Consider the following 25,117-nt stretch of genomic DNA (forward strand, 5'->3'; position numbering starts at 1 on the left):
CCTTATTTTGAATCAGATAATGATCAGGTTAAGTCGGACATCACAAGAATATTTTCGTTTACAACAATTAAGCTACTTATTTCTTACCTGAAAATTGTATAATTTGTTACTAATGTCGATTTTATGATGAAACAAAACAATTTCAAATCAATTTACTCGCTGTTGGTTATAATGAAAACATCACCCCAAGTTTCAGCGCCCTCTAGCGGGGGGTAATTTTGACGTTTGATTGCCTATACAGTTATGTTACTGCCAAAAAATTACAAAATATCAAAGAATTTCTTTAAAAAATTGTGGAGCTGCTTTCGCTATTTTTTAAAGGGTTTATTTACCTAAAGTAAAGTAACATAAAGTTGAGAAAACATACACTATCAAACATCATTCAGGTTAAAAATTTTCAGCTGTGCAGTTAGATCTTTTTTTCCTATTTTGTGTTTAAAAAACAAATTTATTTGTTTATTTGTTCAACCCTCAATAGCCAAATGGTCTTTTCGAAAAAAATATCTTTTCATTATGATTGTCAAAAATACATTCAAAGCTAGCCACAAAAGTAATTAATTTACCTAAAATAAGACATGATGCCACATACCGTAAACTGGGGTGACTTTGATAGCCCGGGGTGACTTTGATAGGTTTTTCAAATGCCCGTCAAATTAATATTTAAACATTTTTGAGAATTTTGAGTATGTAAGCATTAAGGGAAAGCTTATTATCGAACATACATGCAAAAATGTGACTGTTACATTGGATGTATCAAAAATAGTGGCCAAACAAATTTCTATCCATGTCACCCCGGGCTATCAAAGTCACCCCAGTTTACGGTAACCGATAATGAGCTGGAAATTGAAGATTTGATTTTAAAAGAATAAAAATCGATTGAAAAGATGATTTTGACGATATTTTTAATATTTTTTTTACATGGGTGAAGTCGGGTTGTAGATGAGTTAATCATATTGTGTAGTTAAGGTTTCTTGAGTGCAAAAGAAAGATAAAATATAATATAAATACATTAAACGAAACCCGAAATGATCACATTACTCATTTTTACGGTAACATAAGTTCTGCCTCAAACACGGAACCACCATATTTCTCCGTCGTCGGTCAGCAAAAAAGTTGATAATTTGGCAGCAATTTGTCAACAATTTGCACTTGTTTGCCTGCAGCAGCAGCAGCAGCGTATGCATTTTCCCGACGTAGATGTAGTGCTAAGGCCGATGCAGATGCAAACGAATATCGACTTTCTTGGTGCATTTTCACAAATCAACCGCATCGAACTCGTCAGGAAGGGAGAAACAAAACACGAGCGAAAAAAAATCGAGAGCAAAGCACCCAACGAACGTTTCACGCTGTAATATTGCACCGAGAGTGACGCGTCACGCGGTTCGACGAGAGATTTATTACCTGTTTATGAATACGTTAAATTTCATTCTAGTTTGTCAGCTTTCGTAACAATAATCTGCAACGGGCGGGAGCGAGCGTGATTTTGCTGAGTTGTGAAAGAAAGTCGCGGGATTGCAGTCGGTCGTGAACTCGGTTGAACTTTAGTTTAATAAAAGTTACATTCAACCTTTTTTTACAATTTATTTTGGAGCCAAGCCGAGTTATTAAGTATGCTAACAATAGTTAATCCGTCTTTATTGAGCAATTCAAGTTGGAAAGCGGGGGAAGGAAACCCAAAATCAGACCCAAAGAAAGAACGATACGAAAAATTTTGTTGACCGTGCACTAACGATAATGCTGTAAAAATAAACATCGCACATTTCTCGGCGACTAAAGACCCTTTCTTCGCTGAAACTCTTTCCGACTGACTGACCAATGGCTGTCATTCACAGCCAGCGCACAGTAGCCAAACGGCAAATGGCAAACGACGCGATCGTTGATCGTCGCAGCGCGTTTGTTTGCTTCACGGGTTAATTTTTATTCCTCGGATCGTAAATCAAATCGCGATTTAGTCGTGGCCTCGATATGTAAGCACTTCACTCCATTCAGAAGGATCAAATGGCTGACTGATGAATGAGATTGCGTTATCATCAGTGATGGGAAGTTGGGGGGCGCCGGACTTTTATTTTCAATCGAGTTGTTTTTATGCTTTTTACATTGAAAATATATATTTTAACATTTTTTTAGATATTTTAATGTTAATCACTGAATTTATAGAATCAATCAAAGAAGTTGTTGTCTATTTTTTTCCTGAATTTTTTTTATTGTTAACAAGCTTTAATATAAATCCTTGCATAAACAATACTTTATGGGAACACAAATAGAATAAAAAGATTTTTAGAACGAAACTAAAATGTTTCTAGGCAGAATCTCGGTGCACAAGGCTGTGGTAGATGTGCACCGTTAAGAATTAAAAAATCAAGCATATTTTTCGAAAAACTGCAACAACATCAATCATACCATTCTGAAAAATGACTACAAAATTTATCAAAATTTGCTCATTAATTTTCTTTCGAAAAAACCTTCAAAGAATTAGAAAAGATTTTTTGCAACAAGTTGCAAAAAGAAGATTTTTTCAGCACGCGTTGTTTATTTATTCAACTAAAAATAAAAACAAGTTTTACAACGAATTTAAAATATATTTTTTTTAATCCTAAAAACTTTATTTAAATTGTTTTTTTTTTTCAGTGAAACGTTTGATCATTTCAGCACTGAAATGTATGCTGGAAAGAAATTTTCTGCACTGAAATGTATGCTGAAGTGAACTTTACAGTACTGTACGAGAATGACAGAAACCCCGTTGTTTAACAACGGAAAATTGATTTTTTGATATTAGCATAAATTCGATTATTTAGAAATTCATACTGTTTATAAATTTATACTGTTTATGTGTTTTTTAAATCTTTGTTAACAATATTTATTATTTTTAAAATATCTAATAAGTAACAAAAGCGGCTAATTTTTTTGAAATAAAGTGAAAACATATACACATGTATGTAGAGTTAGTGAAATTTCACGATTTCGCGGACAGCGTGAAATCCGTGAAATTTGTTTTTTTTTTGCGAAATCCCGTGAAATTTTAAGTTCGTGTAAAGCTGTAACGATTTTTCTTAAAATTATTTATGTAACTCAAATAGGAATACACATTATCTTATGAACTACTGTAGAACTTCGTGCAAGTTATCAATTTTTGTCAAATCATGTTTGATTTTCAAAATAACAAAATAATAAATATTTCATCCACACAGACTATTGATATGATACATTTGAAGAATTGTTCAGATTTTTCAGTGTTTTTAAAAACATACTATGTTTAGTAATATTTTCATCCGCTGTAATAACAATTTTACTGCTATTTTTTTAAATGTTTTCAAAAGAAATTAAAAGAATCGTGATTTGTTTTATTATTAATAAAACGAATGCTTTGAAATCAACTTTCAAAAACTCAAAACAGATTTTTTTCTGAGTCCTGTTGAATTTTTACGATATTTAATTATTTGGGTCGATAATTCCCGTGAAAGTTTAAAAAAATACTACTTTTTTTGTTTTTGTTTTCATTTTATATAAAGTGTTTGATTTCGTTAGAAATTATATTTTTTTTACTTTTAAAATTTAAATTTTGAAAACGAAGATAATAAAAAAATGTTAATTTGCTAAATGTCGCAAAAAAATCAAATTATTTCACTTTTTTTTGTTGGACAAGATTGTTAAATCTTGCATTGATATGAAATTCAATTTATAACTCGAATATTGAAAAAAGTATTTCAATAAATGAGGATACGCATGCCCTACATTTTATTTCAAAATATATTTAGAGCCCAACCATAAACTAGGTGGAATCTTTTTTAAAAATCAGGAGATTTTTTTTGTGTCACGTTAAAATTTTTGAAAGATATTTTTGTTTATTGAAGAATAATATATAATGAAGCAAGAAAAGTAGTTTCTGTGATTGAAACATAAGGTTTTCAGAGTTATTTGAACATTTTTCACGTTCCGCGAAATTTGCGTGAAATTTGGTGTTTTGAAATTGAGGTCCCCGTGAAATCTGCAATTTTTGAGCGTGAAAAATCACTAAGCCTACATATATGTTAATACAGTCGACTCTCTGGTTGTCAATTTCCAAGGGACCGTCGAGGAAGAGAATCATCAGTTTACAGAACGATGCAAAATGAAGACTCGATTGAAAATATATTTTTCTTGGTACCCAGCTATGGGAGAGAATCATGGCAACGTCCAGCAAACAAAAACAAACTAATGTCAAACACCCTTCAAAGCTTCGTTTCGCAAAGAAAAATGTCTATGCAAGCCATGAGATAGTGACAATATTGACACCCGGAAGAGATTTTTAAAGCAAACAGAATCCAAGGGACCGTCGAGGAAGGGATCCTTCAAGCAAGAGAAAATATCGAGGAATAAAGCCAATCGAAGTATGCAGTTTGAAGGGACTGAAGAATTCATCGATAGATGGATAATTATTGATATCGAGAAGATCGACAGCCAGAGAGTCGACTGTATCTGGTTTAGTTTTTTAGCAAATTTTAAATGGTTTTATCAAGAACTTTAAAAATTAGTTGCCTAATTTTGAAGTTTATTATTATGAAATATTTGAATTTCTACAAATTGAACTTTGAATGTTGCATCGTTTATGAGTTGTTTGTTTTTTCTTGATTAATTTTTAAGATTTAAGAAGAAACAAATAAAAAAAATGGCACTTCGCTATTAAGGTTTTTACCATAAATATAATTTAAAGTTGTTATATTATGTAACAAAACCATGAAATGTTACCAAAATCTTTAAAATAGCGTTGAAATAATAAATAATTTGATCAAAGAAAACAGGTGGCCCACTTAAACAATCCAATAATCATAATTCATAAAGTATATTTGAAAAGTAAATCGCCCTAATGGCCTACCCGATTTAGTCGCCAACCTGCTAATATGTTTTATTGCGAAATGAAAAGTGAAATATTTTCCAAACAACCACCCATCAGTGTTGTTGCACGAAAGTTTCTAAAAATATTTGAACAAACACTCACTTTACCTAAAAACAAATCTCACTCTCTCTCGATCCTTCATTCTGATAATGGACGATATAAATCTAGTTTTTCTTCCTCAGAGGCCCCAGACTTTTCAAACTCATGTATCACAAGCATTCGAATGATGGTGCAAACAAAATTCTTTATCTCTGTATATTTACTAACCAAATTACCCCCCGAGAAAAGTGGTTGGTGCCCTCCAACGACGACCCATAAATAAGTGGCCGCACGCGGATCCGCGGATCCCGGTTGGGCCGCCACCGGGGGACACATTCTCGGCCAAAATGTGTCTAGCTCGGCGTGGCAAAATAAATAAGTAGTTTAGATTGTACAACAATTCAAATTTATAGTCGACCCCTCCGCTCGGGCCTGTGACAGTCAAATCAAAATCACCATTCTGAAAAGAAATTGAACCACTTCATTCATGGCGGCTGCTGGGTTGAGTTATTTAAAATAAATAAAATTTTGGAAATGATTTATGAACCGTTGCGTTCTCGGTCGAACCGCGGCGGGTCATCGCGGTTGGTGTTAAACTTTGGTCCGCGATAGAGGGGCAGCCACTTCTTCTCGGAGGGGAAATTCCTTTGAAAAACACACACTTTTTTGCTGCTGCTGCTTAATGACTCTGGCCCGAGAGCACGAGATTTAATTCGAAAATAAAACAACCATAAAGCTAAACAACAACAAAACGGTGGCTATAAAATCAAAATGTTTATACGAAAAAACGCACCCGAGATCGGACGGGAGCGACTACGCGATTGTTCTGCGCTTTAGATGCTCGGAAAAACTTGAACAAAAAAGATAGATGATTAGTGGAAATGTCCCCAAACCGCACACACGCGCTAATTGCTTTTCCCAAACAAGCACACCTCTTTCCTCATGCAGCCCATGGAATTTTTATGCACCCTAAAACAGAGATACCATAAATCAAGACGGTAGGTTTTCCGCTGGAAAAATCGCCGCCACCTGTTGCGTGGAACGATTTTTTCCTACCCATTTGACCCGTATTTGTCACTCAACCAAACAAAAATCTTGAGATCGCGAAAAAAAGATATCCTCCCCGACGGGGAATCGAACCCCGGTCTCCCGCGTGACAGGCGGGGATACTGACCACTATACTATCGAGGAATTGTTGAATCAAGAGAGAAAAAAGCGCTACAATAACTCAGCGGTCGGAACTCTGGCAGCTGCGCTTGAGCACTTGGAAGCGCGAAGCAGGTACAGCAACAACAACAACGCAAGAGAGAACGAAAATAACCTCGCGTGCTAGTTGTTGAGAGCGGGTCGGGTTTTTAGAGACTCTCTCTCTCTCGTTCTCCCGTTTTCCATCACACGAATCGGTTTTGTTGCAGGAGGTGGAAAATTCTATTCAAAGGAAAGGGGATGATGTTTTATGCTTAGTAGGGGTGGTTTTCAACCAATGATGGCACTTTATAACTTGTAGGGTGATTATCTGTCCCTCAACGAGAGAATTCTTTTTTCTAGCAGAGCGATTTTTCTAAAATTTGTTGCTTTGAGAAATGCAATGACATTTAAAAATGTATTCATATATTTTGTTTAAAGTCGGGTCTAAACCATTGCCGTGGACTTTGTTAGGAGAAAAAAAAAAACGCTATAGGCTTTACATTATGGTGTTAACGTCACGATTTTTGTGGAAACGCTGATTTGTGTTCACTGATTATACAACATTGTGAAGTTTATCCAACATAATCTTGAGAATGTAAAGCAGATCTGCAGATAAAAAAAAAAATATTTAGAATTCAGTTTAAAAATAAGCACAAAAATATTAGTTCTACAACCAGTTTCTGTAAGACCTGAGTTCTGGAAAACGTAAATCACTAAAAGTGATCTACCATTAAATTGCGCATTGTTTTTAAAAGTAAGAAAAAAACTTATTTTGTGTTAAAAGAAGCTATTTTTTAGTTTTGAAACAAGCATAAAAATGGTGTAAGCGACAGCGTTCTGTGAAGTTGATGATAACGTCAATACGTTTTTAACCTTGTTTTTACCAGGATTAAGAACATATTTTGTGAACTGGTGATTTGGATGCTTCATTCACTCAATATAAAAAAAAACTTAAAATTTTCGCTTTGGTCTTATTAAGGAGAGTAATTTTTTTAAAAGTATGAAAACATAACTGTTTTATAAACGGACTAAGAATAATTAAAACTTTGGATAATCGAGTCTAACTTTTTTCCCAGCGTAAAAAAAGTATTTTTTTTAATATCCAAAATTTGAATTTGAATTTAAATTTGATCTAAATTCGAAAATTTATCTAAAATTAAAAAAAAATCAGTGCAATTTAAGTGTATTCGGCTGAGAACAATTTAAAGTGTGTCACCTGCGGTTATAATTATTTTTAACAAGTTTGAGTTATTTTAGGCTGGCACAAATATTTTTTAAAGTTCTTGTCCCCCCCCCCTCCCTACAAAATCGGCCCGAAAAATCAGGGGGCAAGCATAAATTTGTTTTCCTCAAATCTTACACTTTTTGAAAACTTATGATTGCAAAACAACTGAACTAGTGTAAAATGCATTTTAATTAACTTTTTTCTTGTTTTTTTGCCCCCCTTCTCGTCCCCGGTCAGAACTTTGAAAAATATTTGCATCGGCCTTAAACATATTTTGAGTTTCATTCTGGGAGACTGCGAACATTAAAAAGATGTTTTTTTTTATTATTGTTTAAATCTTTTAAAAACATTATAGTAAAAAATTTATTATTTCGTCATTTATGTTTTTTCAATGTCTTACATTTTTATATATTTTTGGATCTTATTGTTTTTTGGTCTCTTAAAAATATTTTTTTTAAATTTTTGCTTTGAAATATGTTTTTTTATTTTTATTTTTTATTTGATTTACAAATGCAAAAAAACGGAATGTTTTTTTTTATGAATTTTTCATATGGATCTAATTATTTTTTGTTTGTTTTTTTTTCCGTAAATGATTAAATTTTTTGTGCATAATTTGCAAATTGAAATCCTGATTAACTGGGAGCTGCAACTGTGGAGTCAATCAAATAATCATAACTTATAACTGAAGGAGACATTTATTTTATTATAAAAGTTTCAAAAATTACTAAAATATAATTCACGGTGTGTTTCGTATAACAAAATAACGATAAAAAACAGCAAGTCTGATTTTTGAAACTTCGAAAGAAGGGCTCTTTCCTGAATAGAAGTTTTTTTTTCTAGATTTTTAAGGTTATTTTTTCAGAATTTTCTCTGAAAAACGATGGATTTATGTACATTCAATCAAATTTCTTATGATATAATATATTCTTTTATATATTTGACGAATATTTGACCTCAAATAAAAATAATTTGTTATGGGTAATTATCGCCAACCCAAACGAAATCGTGAAAACTTTCCCCGACCCTTCTTCGATTTGCGTGAATGTTTGTGCTGAGTTTTGTCCCTGATTTCGATCATTTTTCTATATCTTGTTGCGGAGGCTCGGTACGCTCCCTTGGATTATTGAACATTAGGAAAAATACGTGTTTTGAAATAATTTGCAGCCTGAAATAATGATGGTTTGGAAATTTGGTAACAAAGAGACCTTTATGTAAAATTATAAGCCCAATTTAATGGCGTACATAGAAAAAAATCAATTCCCTTCCCAATTCCAAATCGTTTATAATCCACCATTTTCATGCATTAATTCCTTCGTGGTTCTCAAATTCATGAACACCATTCACGATTTTGAGAGTTGACTTTTTTCCGTGTACTCAGAATTCCGATCAAATGAATTTTTCATCGAAAAAAAATACGATTTTTTTTTCAAAAATTGTGCCATTTTTCGTAACTAATCTGTAACTAATTTTATTTGCAATTGTTTATTTACATTACTTATTTATCGTGTTATCGATTTGCCAAAATAACACCCTTCATATTTTAAATTTTTATTCTTAAAAAATGCATGCTGAAAAAATATGTTAAGCTTTTTTAATTAGAGACACATTTTTGATACACACTATACATTAAACATAATCATGCCTCTACATGAAAACTATACGATTAAATTAGATTTGAAAAATTTATGAATAAGAATCACGCACATTCGTTCTATTTCATAAGCCGGTAACTCCAAGCCTCAGTTTGAAGATTAAAAAGTATTAAAACAAAAAAAGACGTTGTTACAACAGATTTTCGGGAGACGTTTTAAATTATTTGAGATATTGTAATTTTCTTGGTCCTTATTTTTAAATTTATTACAACCGCTTGGAAGAAAACTGCTCTTTGTTCTCTTTCAAATGTATTTAAAGATTCAAAGAAATGCCCAAATAACTCAATCTCTACGCTGTCATATTTCAGCGGCACGATTATTGCATATTTTCATCCGAATCTGCGCGCCGATATTGGTTATGATTAATTTTTCGTCCCATTTCAGAGTCAGAGTAATTATTCTCTGGCAATAGCTCATACCACCCAACCTGCATCGGCCTGCACCAAAGTGACTGATGACGAGTGAAATAATATACGATTCGACGTAAATTTTCAACAAATTAAAATGGTGTTAAATTTTAACTACACCTCTCGCCCCGCCTCCCTTCCTCATCCCATGGGAAAATCGAGGGCGAGGAACTCGGAAAATTTGAAAAATGACAAAATCGTTGCTCTCACTTGGAAGCCTACCTTTGCTTGCCTCCTCGACGAAACAAGAGCAGAGCAGCAAGGTGCTCATAAAATGCTCATCATTTGAGCGGTCGTAACTCATTTCGACGCCGGCGGCGTCGACGGTGTCGCCGTCGGTCGGAAAATGCTGCGCTTTTCCGATTTTCTGTTCTGAAGGTGATTTTACACGATTGCTTCGGATATTAACAAGTGTGAACAGTTTTACGACGCGGAGGGGGGTAAGCGAGAATCGGTGTTTAAATAATAGCATTTTAATTCTTCTGCTTGTTTTTTTCCTCGCTGTAACTTTCGATGATTTAGGTTGACACCGAAATGTGGTCGGGAACCTGTCCAGACCCTGGTGGGAAAGTGCAAATTTACACAAGCTCCGAAATCTCTTCCCGCGTGCGGTTCAACTAAGTATGCACATTACTTTTCACCGGCTGACAATTGTTTGTTATTTTTAGGGTTTTCCATTCATTGAATCATAATTTAAAAGCCACGTTGCGCCACCACATCACATCTCGTAAATCCCCGGCAGTGCAGCAGCGTTTGCTTCGTTTGGCCACAACAGTTCTTGTCCATGACTCCCGCGCCGTGCGCGGAGTTGAAGATTGAGATCGGCCAGGCCAAAGCTGTTGACACGCCGGGATTAGTCGATCCCGGGCCAGGGGAAATTTATTACCCTACGCGGGAACCTTCTTCACAACAATCCACACCCAGAGCCAGGAAAGATAGGTTTTCGCCAACTGAACCGCTGCGGCAGCTGCTGCTGGCAAGGTCTCCCCGGAGGGAATTGACGGCGGCGAAGGCGGCGCGTGGTCTCAAGAGCATTCTTGGACAAGTCGAGAGGTTCTAACTTTAGCAGCAGCATTGTTTTAAAATTGTCACGGACATTAACACACTTTCCTCACGCCGGGCTGTTGGTTTTGAATGAATGGAAGTTGTGATGCATCGGAGGGAAAGAAGGGAAGGGAATTACTGCGGAAATAACAGGAACGTAAATGGAGTACTTTACAGATACTTGAACTTGTCAGTCAACAATAATGTTTTAATGCGACGGAGGTGGAGCGTGGAATGTAAATCTGATGTTGTGTGGAATAATTAGATTGCAGTAGAGGTCGTATTTATACGTCTAGGGCCCATTTAACCCTGATTCCGCTATAAAAGCATTTTTGAAGGGTTTCAAGTGTTAGATAAGTTTTTAAAAATCAGAAAATATTTTTATCGGAAAGATCAGACAATATTATACAGAAATGATTATTTGCACTTAAAAGTTTGACATATTTATGTTGATATCAAAAATAAATAGAGCAATTCCAGCTCAAATCAGGAATTTTTCTGGTACTTTTGTACCCGACCCTCTCCGATTTCAATGAAACTGTGTAGACATGTTATCTTAGGCCTATATAAGCCATTTTTGTGTATATGGAGCCAATTGCACTCGAAAATGACAGTTGAGAAGGGCGTACATTTTTTAGATATTTTTGTATTCTGTAATTTAAAAATGACTATATCTCGAAGCCGTTGCATCGTACCAAAAAGTGGTCAAAGACAAACTTGTAGGAAATTGGACGGGCTTTCTGAAAAAATACACTGAAAGAAAAATACCTATGGGATTTTTCATTTTTTATGTTTAAAAGTTAAATTTTAAGGAGAAGTCACGATTTTTTTTTTCGTTCAAAATTTTTGGGGAAATAGCCTAAGATGTTACAAAAAGACTCACGAAAAATGCAGGACAGTATGTCTCTCCTAAAAAAATACAAAAATCATTTACTAAACCTGTTTTTTTGAAAAGTAAAAGTCTCCATATTGACCATTGTCCTAAGTCCAATCCTTGCAAAGTTACAGCGGTTTTAAAAATAAAAATGTCGAAAAAACAGCTTTTTTGGCGGTTTTGGCAATTTCTATATGACAGACTTGATTTTTCAGTCTTGAAAATATGTTTACCGGAAAGCTCGTCCAATTTCCCATGAGTTTGCCTTTGACAGCTTTTCAATTTGACTTGTTTTAATATTTACGTAAGATGATTTACTATCCAGATTTCTACCACACTGAAAAAAATATTATGTTTTCAGTTAGGAGCAATGTAATTAAGCTTATATCTGTAAGCCCATGCATCCAATTGAAAAGCTGTCAAAGGCAAACTTTTGGAAAATTGGACGTGCTTTCCGGTAAAAATATTTTCGAGACTGAAAAATCAAGGCTGTCATATAAAAAATGCAAAAAACCACCAAAAAAGCTGTTTTTTCAACATTTTTATTTTTAAAACCGCTGTAACTTTGCAAGGATTGGACTTAGGACAATAGTCAATATGGAGACTTTTATGCAAAATTGTCTGGAAAATCGATTTCCACTATCGGCTTTTTAAAATTTTGACGTTTAGACCACTTTTCAAATAAAAACAGTTTTATTAAATGATTTTTGTATTTTTTTTTAGGAGAGACATACCATCCTGCATTTTTCGTGAGTCTTTTTGTAACCTTTTAGGCTATTTCCTCAAAAAATTTGAACGAAAAAAAATCGAGACTTCACCTTAAAAATTAACTTTTAAGCATAAAAATTAAAAAATCCCATCGAAGGGGCGTGTATTTTTCTTTTATTGTATTTTTTTCAGAAAGCCCGTCCAATTTCCTACAAGTTTGTCTTTGACCACTTTTTGGTACGATGCAACGGCTTTGAGTTACAGTCATTTTTAAATTACAAAATACAATAATATTTAAATTACTTACGCCCTTCTTAAATATCATTTTCGAGTACAATTGGCTTATATAGGTCTAGGATAACATGTCTACAAAGTTTCCTTGAAATCGGAGAGGGTCGGGTACAAAAGTACCAGAAAAATTCCTGATTTGAGATGGAATTGATCAATTATGATTTGAAATTTAAAATTTTAAAATATTCGAATGACAGTTTATTCTGCGCCTGAGAAATTTGGCCCAAAACTGATTTTTCTTACATTTTATTTAGTTTAATTTCTTCATCAACATTACTTTGTCCAACTACATTGTCTGATCTATCCGATAATAATATTTTCAGTATTACAAAAAAATATTGTCTCAGAATTTGCAAAATGGTCCGAGTAATTTATTTTTCTCGACCTTTTCTCGTGTTGATTCAGAAATGTTGAATGCAACTCTTGGCAAAACATGTTTTGTTTTTTTTCAAAATCATCAATTTGTAATACATACATAATTTGATCGAAATATGTACCAATATATTGGTTATAAACAAGATATTTAGAATTTTAAAATGTAAGTCTTGGTTTAAAAATTTCAAAAATTGTTTTCGAGAAGCTGGGAAAATTTCCAATGCTTCTTTTTTTAATTTGATTAAAATTGAAAAAAAATCGGTCCAATAGATTTGAAATAATATAGGCATTTGAAAATTTAACTTAATCCAAATGGAAAGTTCTTTTTGCTGGCAAATTAGATTTTACATCACAAAACGACCAAATAAAAAAAATCAAAAAATCTCTATTTTAAAAAAATAACTTTGCGGGAATGTTTTGCAAATACTTATCTAAATCTTTAAAAAAAAAGAGCAAAAAATTGGCCAATTTCATACATTTTCATTTTCTTATATTTTTCATTCGGCTAAAGCTTTGTGGGAGCCTTCCCTTTGGCCAAATAGACCATTTAGTGAATTTTTATGATCTCTTCGGGAAAGTATTTTGAAAATTTGGGTATCATTTCATTATTTCGTAAAATTGATTATTTGGTCCTTTGAAATTTTAGTTTTGATTCCAAAATTTTCAAAATATTTTTTTCTAGGAGATCAGAATTATTCAGAAATGTTTTACTTTTATCATTGTGAATTGGACCATATGTTGCTGAGATGAAATCAGAATAGACACTCATGGCTTTTTTTTAAATCGAAAATCGGAAATGTTTAGATAACATCAAATTTAAGTGGCTATATCTCGAAAACGACGCTTTTTATCAAGACAGCCAGATCTACAATCTACACCGAAGAGAAGACCGACAGCCAGATCTATCTACAACATTGCCGAAATTAACAAATCGTTCAGAATATTATTCTGCAAAATATAGAATTTCAAATACTTACGTACCATTTTTGTATGGATAACTGTCAAAATTGTATGTAGCATTGAGCGAACCAATGACATAAAATTACTTTTCTGGTCAAAGAGGCCCCACACTAATTTTAGCTAAATAAAAAATACAAATTGAATCCATTTCCACATTTCACGGAGAACTGCTCAGACGCTTTTTTGTTAAAAATCAAATATAAAAAAAATCGAGTTAAAAAAATATAAAAAGAATAAAATTACATTTTCATTACAGTTTAGACACCAAATTGATAAAGTTCTACCAAAAAGAAGTTTCTGTATGAAAATCCACTAATTGATCGAATAATTCCCGAGCATTCCGCAAACTAATATTTATAGGTTTTCCCGCCCCTCAGTTTGTTACTCAAGACGTGACAAAGTTTTCCGATTACAAAAGTCACTCCACTGACAGCAAAAGAAAATGCTTTCGGCAGCCGTCGGTCTGATTTTCCTTCTTTTCTTAAGGGGGGAGGGAACCACTACCAGCTTTTAATCTTAGGCCAACAGTCATCCGCGACTCCAACGATTTCTCGTCCGTCCGAGACCGACGGTGGTTGCCTCTGGGAGTCTTAAATTCACGTAGCTCAGCTCTGGCTCTCTCGCCTCTCTGCGGTATGTTGTCTTGTGGGGATTAGAATCTGTAATTTAGGTGATTCTTTTTTTTCCTTTTTTATTTTTAAATCTGATTGCTTTTTTTTCTCCCACTTCTATTTCGAGATTTCCTTCTGGTAGTCGACCATTTTGCGAAATTTTGCGTTAATTTTCTTTCGCTTTCCGTTTTCCGACTGAACTTTTCCATTCTCGAAGTCACCCCAATTAACCTCGTTTTCCTCGAGGCCACCCGTCGGCTTCGCTTTCATTTTAATTAACCCTCTCGATATCGTTTTACGTGAGAAAAAGACGTCCTTCTTTTTTCGTGGTGAAATTGATACCCTCTTTTCACCTGGGGCTTTTCCGGAAAATTACACCTCAATTAATGCGCAGATTTCCGCACCCTCCCTCGTTAGTTACACGTTAAACGAAGAGGGGTGACGAAGCCGGCTAATTCACACCCAATCACGATTAGAGAAATTTTCTTCGTTGACTAGTGAGAAAAAAAATCACGTAAATAATAATATTTACACCGCTGTGAGTGCCGAGAGAGGAGCCAGCCAGCACTGGTGATGGCGGTGGCCACTGTTTGTACTTTTTTTGTTTGTTTGTTTTGAGTTCAAATGTGAACACAAATTAAAGTAAATAAACAAACAAAATTTGGTCTCAATAGAAATCGTGGTATAGAAATGAGCTCTTCGTCTCGGAGAGGGTATGTGACAAGAGGAAAGAAAATGAAGAAGTGAAACAGGAAATAAGATGAACATAAGATGAATAAAAAAACTGTTGGTCTCTGACCCCACCCCGTAATCCATGGTTGTTCCTGCCAAAAAGGTGATTAATCCTGGCACCCGCGTGGCATTGTTTGACGTTAGCTTTTATAAACTATGCGAGCTTTGGCTTGTGGCAGAAATTTATGATAATGTGACCTACGAGGTGGTGTTTTTTGAGCAACTGATAACTTTAATGTTTCAAAAAAACATTTGTTGTACTTATAAGTCAAATAATTTGAAAATAAAAAATTGCCATTTCTTGACAAGATCAATGTTCAAAGTACGATTGATTTCTAGTTAAGTATTAGTTAAGTAGGATATTACTCACCATGCTCGGCCACTTTGTCTCGTATTGTATGGAGCCATCGGGTGGCGCCATGTCGCTGTTGGCGGCTGTTGTCGCCAACACTGTGAAAATGAAAAGAAAGAAGAGCATGTGATTAGAAAAAAAATAATATATGTTTTGCAAAAACTTTTTTTTTAATCTACATTTTTTATAGATCTGAGAAACAATCTATCATCAGCATTTTAATTTATTTGTTTTCTTCATGTGTACGAAGAACTCAAATAATACTTGGAAACTTGATTGCCTTATTTCAATTTCATGTCAGCTTGTTAGTTTGAAAAGTACACTCTAAAATATAATTTTGATTGTATCACAAATTAGGATTTCATCAAAACTGCCAATCTAATGATTCCCAGGAATAATCTAACTAGCAGTTCTCCTCTAGATGTCCTTCAGAGACTTGAGGAGGGAAAAATCCCCAACCCTCATTTCTCATCTCTGAGTTTTTTGCGCATCCACCACCACCGCCGTTCCAAACTGCTTGCGAGCTTGATCCCGATGATAGCTGATAACCTATTAATTATCATCAATCTGTACAGCCGGCGGGCAAGGCAGGCCATCCTGATAAGGGTGAAGGTACACAGTTCATTTCCAGTGAATCCGCATTTCGCGTAGAAAGTTGATACTTTGAGTCTTCTGAATTTGCTTGCGGCCAATTGCGCTGCCAGGAGCGCGTGTAACGACCTGCACGTGTTCTCTTTTTACGCGCCATTACGGCGCTTTCCAGAAGAAAAGGGATACGGACGAGCAGAGATCCACGTGGCCGGCCGGTGGGATGCTATACTGTTGGTATCAATTACAGTTTCGGATTTTCCCGTAGCGGTGTTGTTGTTCTAACTGACGTGTACAGACGCCACTTTCCTAACCTTAAATAGACTTTAATTTGATGTTTGCTATCACCATGGATCGACAGTGTCGACGGTCGGAACTTCAAAAAAAAAAAAGACCATCTCTCACATTATCACCTCCGGTGGGTCAGTTATCGCGCACATACAAAGCGCGTCCAAATGTTCAGTTCATTCATGTTATTTACTAGAGCTTGGCTCAAGTTTTATAATTTTCGATAGAGGCAAGCCCGTGATGCTTTTTCGGACCGGATTATCAAGCAAACTGCCACCACCACAGCGCAGGTCACTGGAAAAGGTCTTTGAGAACGCCCTGGCTGCTGCTGCTATAAATTGTTATCAGCTCTTGATGATGTACCAAAAAAAAAGTGAATGTAGATTGTTTTTTTCGGAACATATGTAACATTATGTAGTGTCTTGACGTATCAATTAATTTTAGATTGTGGATGCTCGTGACATGCAACTTTGCAGGACGCCAGCAGTTCAAATTAAATGTAAATTTTTAGCAATTTTGTTGAAAACATCTTGCTTTTCGAGGTGTTAAAAGATCAACAAAGTCCATCAACGTAATCCATGTTGTTAAAATGCTATTCAATCCTTGTTTCACCAATTAACGTACCGTCAGTGGGGGTGACTATGGGTCAAAAAACGATACACCTCTCGTAATTTCTTAATAACAAAAACAATTTAAATTACATCGAAAATCTTTCAACGCAGATTTGTTCTTAGATAGTTTACTAAAATTTTCCCAAAATATGGTGGATTTTGATGAACACTACCTTAAATGCCAATAGTTTGAAAATGAAACTAAAATGATGCTCAAATACAACGATATGGTAAAAACAAGTCATCCAACAGTGTTTCTTGTTCGAGGGAATCGTATTGACATGCTACAATGTTTGAAGTGGAACATTTCAAACATTTGGGTAGTTTTCGAGCAATTCTAACAAAAATATTAGAATTTTTTTTTTGATAGGTCAATTTTGACCAAAAACGTACCTTAACTTTAGAAAGCTGGCAAAATAACAGGATTTGTTCTAGGAACGAGATTTTTTCAGCGAAGTCATCTTAAGATGTCCCCTACACAACCCTTTTAACAGAATTCAGTTTCATTGAGAAGAACCTGAGAAATGGTAAAATCCATAAAAAATCACTTTGACCCAATCTCACCCCCCAGACCCAATGTCACCCCCACTGACGGTACAGACCTTTTTTTGTAAATCGAACTCAACAGATTTTACCGATTTTTGTGCTGCAGAACAAAATGGTTAATTAAAAACTACTGATATTTGTTAAGTATAATTGAAATTTCGTTCAAAATTATGTTTTCGGTGTTTTTTTCGAATTTTAATATATATTAACGAAAAATCTAAAATAAAAAGTTATTTGAAGATCATTAAACTACCGAAAAACGTTAAACAATAAATGTTCACAGATACCTACTTAAATTATATATATTATTTAAATTATATTGACTTTAAACTTCAGATATAAAGAAAACATCTATTGAGGAACTGTAAAAATTTGGATCGGTAAACCATCAATCAAAATAAACCAATTTCTATAGAAGTAACTTAAATTTTTAAATAAAATGAACTCTTTACAACTGAAAACAATTTCAAGTGAATTTTCCTGCGTCGAGAATGATTTAATTAGCCTGTTTGAGCTTATTTTAAAATATTTGCATGTTTGAGCTTGTTTAAAAATATTTGATTTTTTTTTAAAATCCCTGTACATCGGGAAAAGTTAAGCCTGCATTTTTATTTTGTAAATGCTTATATGTGTGTTTAATATATTTATAACAATTTTTTCAATTTTGAAAACACAGCTTGTAAATCCAATTTTTATTCATTTTTTGCGTAGTTTTTCAAACGCCCTGCACTATTATTTGAGAAATTTATATTATTTCAAATTCTGGTAATTAAATTTTAATGCAAAAAAGTAGATAGTGAACTTTTTTTCTATGATGGAACAATCCAAAGACTCGAAAAAATATGAAATTAAAGCAAGAGTAGTTAAAATTTAAATACATTTTTGTTCTAAATACAATGTTCATTGATTTATTTGTTTTTTTTTTTCGATTATAAATAAGCAATAAAATGCAGAGAGGTTTAAACAATTTAACGCAATAAGTTTTAAAATTTTAAAATATTTTTTTGTTCAAGAAAACGCATTCACATTTTATGTAGTAGAACTTAAATTAATGATTTAAAAGTTGTGATTAAACTAATTTAAAACATATATTTGGGACTTAATTAAGCATTTTATTTCAAAATAAAAGCTTTAAACATTCAAAAATAAAATACAATATTACAAGTGTTTTTCAATGTATTTTTGTTAAAATGCATTTTCATGATAACTGTAAAAATGCGCTGCAAACATATTATTGTTGATTTTTTATCATCCTTAACTCACCTCACCTCACCTTTTCTACGATTTGCTTCTTTTCATAAATTTAAAATAATTTTTTTGTGAATGATTAGATAACACTTGAGATTTTTTTTAAATGTATTTTAATTGATGTTTAAACCCTTCGGAAACTGCTTACGTGTACTTCGTACACACTTTGTAAGATCACTTGCAAGAAGCAAACACGTGACTGCCGAAGGGTTAAACATGTTGCTTTTTTGATTGATATTTCAAATTCGTTTTTTATTTTTAAATGTGTGTGTTATCATGAATAAATTGTTGTTTTTGCTAAAACGCTCAACCAAACCACAATAAATAAATTATTCAAATAAACTTGAACATAGTTAGCAAATTGCGTGAAAATATCGCACAACAATTTTCGATTGCACTCATGAAACGGTGCTACATAAAATAAAATATGCAATTATCAGTTGAATATAGCTAAAATTATATTAATCTCTAATTATAATTTTAAATTGTAGTTTACTTTCAAGTGGCATACTATTTTAAAATTTAAACCGGCAAATCCCAAAAAAAAATGATAAAATTTGCTTGAAAAATGCAAAAATTAAAATCCTGACAATTGCATATGTTTGTTGGTATTATTGCAAAATGTATTGACGTTGAAATTTTTTTAAATCGTGTTTTAACTACCTTGATTAAAATTAAGATATGTTGTAAAATGTAAATTCTTATAAGAAAAATTAAAATTAAAATTGTTACGTATTCTAGTTAAATAAGTAATGCATTTTAGTTTGTGTTGCAATTTTTTATGCATTTTCCGATAACCATATTTTTTTGTTTGGTCAATTGCACCCATTTTTTCTTTGCACATAAAGAATAGCCAAGGAATACTTACTGTAGTCTATTTCACTTCCGATGAGAATTTTCGAAACTTTTAGCGAAATGGTGCAGCCGCCAAATGGGGTTCGCTTCACCCACAACGGAACCCAACCGTTGCAGATAAAAGCTCTCCTCTCCCGAGTTTTCCTCAAACTTGTGATAACAAGCTCGATAATTCCCGAAACCACTTAAAATCCGTCGTCACACTAGATCATTTCTCACTTGTTAAACTAACAGAAACTCGATAAGCTAATCCGGTTCAAACTTGCACCTTGCTTTTCTTCTTTTAGAAATTTGCCACAATATTTTCTTCACGCCACGAATATTTTTTAAACAATTCGTACGACGAGCTTTTGCGATAATCCACCTGATGTTGCGATGTTTGCTGGCTGCACAGAGTTTTGTGTAGTAAATATCGTGCGGTAGTAAATATTATCATCCAAGCGGTTCAATATTTACGAAATCCTTGGGAAAGTTTTCCTCAAACTTTTCAAAACATCGATAAAACCTCACATAAAACTGATTGAAGTTTTTCCCTGGCACTTGAAACGAAATTTCCGAAACTTTCCTCAAACACCACACAAATTTAAGCCACTTTTGCTTCCTCGCAGGAGGACCCGTTGAGTTGTTTACTAAACGAAAATTGGTAACGTACTAACGCGACGAGGAGTTTACTTTTTCGCTTTTAGTTCGCGACTACGACGACGACGACGACGGAATGAACCTCGCGAGCTGGCGTGTTGGTGATCGCCGTCGCGACGCCACGACGTTGTCCTCGCAGTCACAAACACAAATACGATGACGACGATCGAAGCGCAGCAGAATTTTTCAGCACTGCAGCCATGGGCAAACTGATGGAAAATCGGAGCTGCGATGTGCGCTGGCGCGAGGGTTCACGACGGAAAGGGATGAAAAGTTTTTCCTCCACCTACAATTTGAGTATGACTCTTCTAGGTGGTGGTTATGGAATGATGGTGGATGTGATGGTATTCATTACTTGATGGAACTCACTGTTTGAAGATATTAATTTGAGAAAAACGGACATAAAATATATATTATTATTTCTTGCACAGTTAAAATTTCATAGGAATAAAAAAAATACGTGATTTAGAAAATATTAGCATTGTTCAAAACAACAAAAATATATTCTGAAGCCTCAAATAGTTTAAGCAAAAAAAAAAAAGAATTTTTCAGCAGTAGCACATTTATCCGACGAGGTTTACCGAGTTGAGTAAACATGACGAGTGCTGAAAAATGCAATTTATGCTAACACCCTGTGATTTGCGTTTTTTAAAGTTAAACGTTTGTTCCTCCGTAGAGCAATTTACTACGTTTTCGCGAATTGACTTTTTATCTAACTTATCATTTGTTGATTGGACGAAACTTTTTCCATTGATTTTTTAGGTCCAGATTTGGTGTTGTTGAAGTTGTTAGTTATGATTAGGACTAGGGTTTGGAGAGAAAAAATACAGAGAAAAAAGCCATATTTTATTTACTTTTTGCCACAAGAATTCGATTTATACAAACTATACACCCTCCTTTTTTTCTTAATTTTGATTTGTTTTAGTGGGTAAAAAGTTGACTTTTAAGCGGTATAACGGACGTTTTGTTTTTCGCCAGGCTATAGATTAAAAAAAAAGGTAAATTGTGACCCAATGAAAAAATCATGGGAATCATTTAGCGATGTAAAATTGAATTTGTTTGTTTGCATGTTTATTTTCTCTGGAAGGCACCTTCAAAATTTGATAACCTAAATTTAATGAATAATAAGAGTCACTTAAGTAAATATTCGCTGGAATCAAAATGACTTGTGGTTTTTTGACAAACTGCAAAAATTGCTAATTCAAGTAATTTTTAATGTTGACAATTTCAGATAAGTTTCCTATTTTTTGTTTTTATTAAATTTAAATGGTGTTCATATTTATCTTTCTCTTAAAAAGGCATAAAATGTATTTAACAAGCTGCAAAAAATCTCTACAGTTTTCGTTTTTGGATATCCGACCCTAAAATATGAACCAGTAATATCTTGGAAATTATTGATCCGATTTTTTTGTTCAAAAGTGAAATTGAAATGTTTAAAATTTTCTTAACCCTTTGAAAAATAAAAATATTTTCACATTTTAAAAATACGACATACATTTTAAAGGGGCTTAATCCAATCACTATAGCCAAAAAATGAAAAACTGCCTGATTTTTGCATGTTTTTTTTTTGTATTTCCTATAATTTTAATTACTCTAGTTTTACGTTAAGTTCTTTAGTTTTAACTTTTTCTATATATATAAGCATGTAATTTTTTCTGATGGTTTCCAGCCTTTTCTACAACATACAATCATAATCTTTTGGTTTACATATTATCAATACAGTAAAAAAATCAGCTTGAAAATTTGATGTTTGGATATTATTATTTTTGTGTAATTTTAGCTGAGATTTTTTATCTAACATAATTTGCAAAAAAGTGATATTCAACAGATATTGATGATAATTCCTGATGCAAAATCACACTTTTTATTGCAGGGGTGCTCAAAGTTTTTGGATGCCGGGCCAAATTAGAAGCTCAAATGAGCTTGCGGGCCAAATATATAAAATTGATAGTTTAAAAAATGACTTTACGTCATTTTAATTTAAAAGAATTTAAAGTACATCTTTCACTTGAAGTTTATTTTGTTTCTGATTTTGAACATTTTCGTTATTATTATTTTCCAGCAATTAGGTCGATGCAAATATTTAAAAAGTTTTTGTCCCTCGGTGGCCATGGTCGAAGGGAGGCAAAAAAAGTAAAATAAATATAAAAATTAAAATGATAATATTTTCAGCATTTCAATTAAAAAATAGCAAGAAAATGTTTCATACACTCGTACAGTTGATTTGAAATGCAAATTTTCAAAAAATGTAAGGTTCGACGAAAAAAAAATTAAGCAGAAAATCTTGTTGTAATTTTTATTTAAGTTTTTTAAGGTTCAACATGATTTTAAATTAATATGAAATACTTACATTTTTGCTATTAGGCTGTTGCAAATATTTTTCAAAGTTTATGTCGCCCCCTTCAAAATTGGTTCGAAAAATCAGAGGCAATATTTTTTTTTAATAAAACAGGAAAATTTTAAAGGAAATATAAGTCTTCTCAACTCAAAACCCCTCGACTTCGGTCAGAGTCAAGGGATCGATCAGAGTCAAGGGAGTCAAGGGATTTCGGTCAGAGGCAAGGGATTTCAAAATATATTTGCAACGGCCTTATTGCAGTATCTTCCTAAGTAAAAATGTTAACGTTTAATAGACATTTCCAAAATTGCTTCACTAACATTGAAAAGTGTAAAATTATTTAAATTAGGATCAAAAATTGATATCATTATTTTTTATATTAAGTTTTATATTAAGTGAAAATAAAAAAATATTGGCATTAACATATATAAAATAAACATTCAATTTAAAAATGTATAAAATCACTTTACAAATGGTCAAAGGGCCATTTGACATGTCCATTCAAAATGGGTCCGCGGGCCATGAAAAATCAGTTCGCGGGCCACGTTTGGTCCGCGGGCCATACTTTGGTCGCCCCTGTTTTATTGGGTTCATGAAAGATCTTACGAAATATTAAACTTCTTTTTACTATGAAGTCACTTTTTAAAATTTACTGGTTTCCTGCTGTTGGCTAAACAAGCGACCAAAGTCACATGAAAAGTCCACTACACAGTAAATATTGTGGGAATTTGTAAGTTGTAATTTTGGAAGGTTGAATATTACCTCTTGTATGATGTAATTTTACCTCATTTTAGACTAAAAAAGTGACAAAACACTAGAATAGTGGTGAAATTACACATTTTCAGTGGTAAGATCCCACTTTTTCTGACATTAATGAAGTACCCCTTCCCAGAAGTAATATTACCTTGATTTTTATACTGTGCACCAACCCAAAAATATTCTGAAAGTTTAAAATTTCTTCTATTAAATGTCGTTGAACAGCCGAAATTAGTAGAACATTGATGTTTGACGTTTTCAAACTTCCTTGGACTTTGGTGCACAGTTTATTAGGTAGATTTGGATGGTGTAAAATATAATTGTGTACTATTATTATGATGTAAGATTACCTCAATTTAAGATAAAAAGGTATAATTACACATCAATATTAGTAACGTTACACAATTTATTTGGTAAAATTACTCATTACATTCCGTATATTAAGGCTCTGGAAGGCATCATCCCCAATCGGCCATTTGGCGGCCATGTTAGTTTTAGAAAAACATTCAAATCTTGATTCAGAATGTTTCAATCAAAAAATTGTTTTCTTTCTGTTGTTTGTAGAAGCATTTTACAAATAGTGATTATTTTTTCATTTCAATTTACTATTTCTGGATCCCGAATTCAAAACAATCATTGACAGTCATTGTCCCAAAAGTGATGGACACAATCTAGCACCTTAAGGTATGGTTAAAACATTACAATTAAATTGAAATCAGAAATGAACATGAACTTTTTCGTCAAAATTTAAGAAAAAGATAATTAGAAAAATGGCGAGTGTAAGAGATGTTGAAGAGACTAAGTTCTGAAGCTACTAAGCATACATGCGTTTCCCCTACTAGTACAAAAAAGCTAGTGAGGGGACACCCGGGTTTGAACCGGGGACCTCTCGATCTGCAGTCGAATGCTCTACCACTGAGCTATATCCCCTTGATGAAGAAGGTCTGGCCAGTGAAAACCCGGTGCAATGTGAGGGTTTTGTCTTGATTTTAGACATAAATTGCGACTTGAGTACAATAAATCTTCTAATAAAATACGAGCAAAGTACAGAAAAAAAATCTAACGCAAAACCTTCACCATGTTATCACTGCATGACGCACAATGCAAGGAAAAAAATGAACTTTTCTTCCGCTGATAATCAGCTCCCATCAGTTCGTTAAGTAGAAATTGCTGATTTAATCATCCCGCAATGGCAAATGTCATTCAAGGTCCACGTGCACTAACTCTGTGTGCAACTACTCGGTGATAACACTATCTACACCCGAACCCCCGAGAGTTGCCACTAGAAAAGTCGCACGAGCTCGGGTTGTGAGAAATCGGGGTCTAATTTCAAATAATTTGTCGAAACAACACCCGAAACCAGGTACTGGTCAGGGTAAACAGTGTCAAATTTAATCACAACCACGAGGGCCACCTTCGGGGCGGTGCGCCAGGTATAGAACGTGGCAGTGTATGACATGCTAAATTTAACACCTTGCGACACCTTCTCGTAAGGCCTGCCCACGGTAGTTCACCAACCCGGCGTTGGCAGTTTTTATGACCGTGGCCAAAGGCTGGAAAGACTGCTTGTTTGCAGATATTGTGCTTTTTGACTTCTGGAATAGTAATATATTTTTCTTTTTTTTTCTTAAGTAAAAATCTGAAATTTTGGAAATATTGATCTTATTTTAAAAATGTGTTTAATTGATACCAACCAAGACACTTCCAGGTGGATCGAACGCTCAAATTTGGGCAGGGTTCTTGGCTCTAGAGTGGGGTTGTTTTTGCCAACTCGTGAAAAATAAGCTGCCTTGCGAGGAAAAGTTTGCAAACGAGACGCGACCCACATAAATACACGCTGGGTTGCAGGTTTTATTTTGGAGGTTCCATCACACCAAGGAGCGCTGCGCTCTTGAGGTGGTCACGATTTACTTCAAA

At 33.7% G+C, this 25,117-nt stretch overlaps 1 protein-coding gene and 2 non-coding genes across 3 annotated transcripts in view; all 3 read right to left on the reverse strand.

The window, feature by feature from the left end:
• The window catches only part of LOC6043458 (forkhead box protein S1), a 31,703-nt gene extending 11,539 nt beyond the window's left edge, over positions 1 to 20,164 (reverse strand). The window contains exons 1-2 of the mRNA XM_038256804.1: positions 19,481 to 20,164; positions 15,350 to 15,429 (exon numbers count right to left, since the gene is read on the reverse strand). Coding sequence (XP_038112732.1) covers positions 15,350 to 15,429; position 19,481 — 81 coding nt within the window. The 5' untranslated portion in view covers positions 19,482 to 20,164. The remainder of the gene's footprint in view (positions 1 to 15,349; positions 15,430 to 19,480) is intronic.
• On the reverse strand, positions 6,032 to 6,103 carry Trnad-guc. Its single transcript has one exon. It is a non-coding gene; the product is annotated as a tRNA-Asp (tRNA).
• Positions 20,165 to 24,058: 3,894 nt separating the features above from the next.
• On the reverse strand, positions 24,059 to 24,130 carry Trnac-gca. Its single transcript has one exon. It is a non-coding gene; the product is annotated as a tRNA-Cys (tRNA).
• Between the last annotated feature and the right edge of the window lie 987 nt (positions 24,131 to 25,117).

The sequence above is a fragment of the Culex quinquefasciatus genome, chromosome 2 (genome assembly GCF_015732765.1).
Source record: "Culex quinquefasciatus strain JHB chromosome 2, VPISU_Cqui_1.0_pri_paternal, whole genome shotgun sequence".
Classification (NCBI taxonomy): domain Eukaryota; kingdom Metazoa; phylum Arthropoda; class Insecta; order Diptera; family Culicidae; genus Culex; species Culex quinquefasciatus.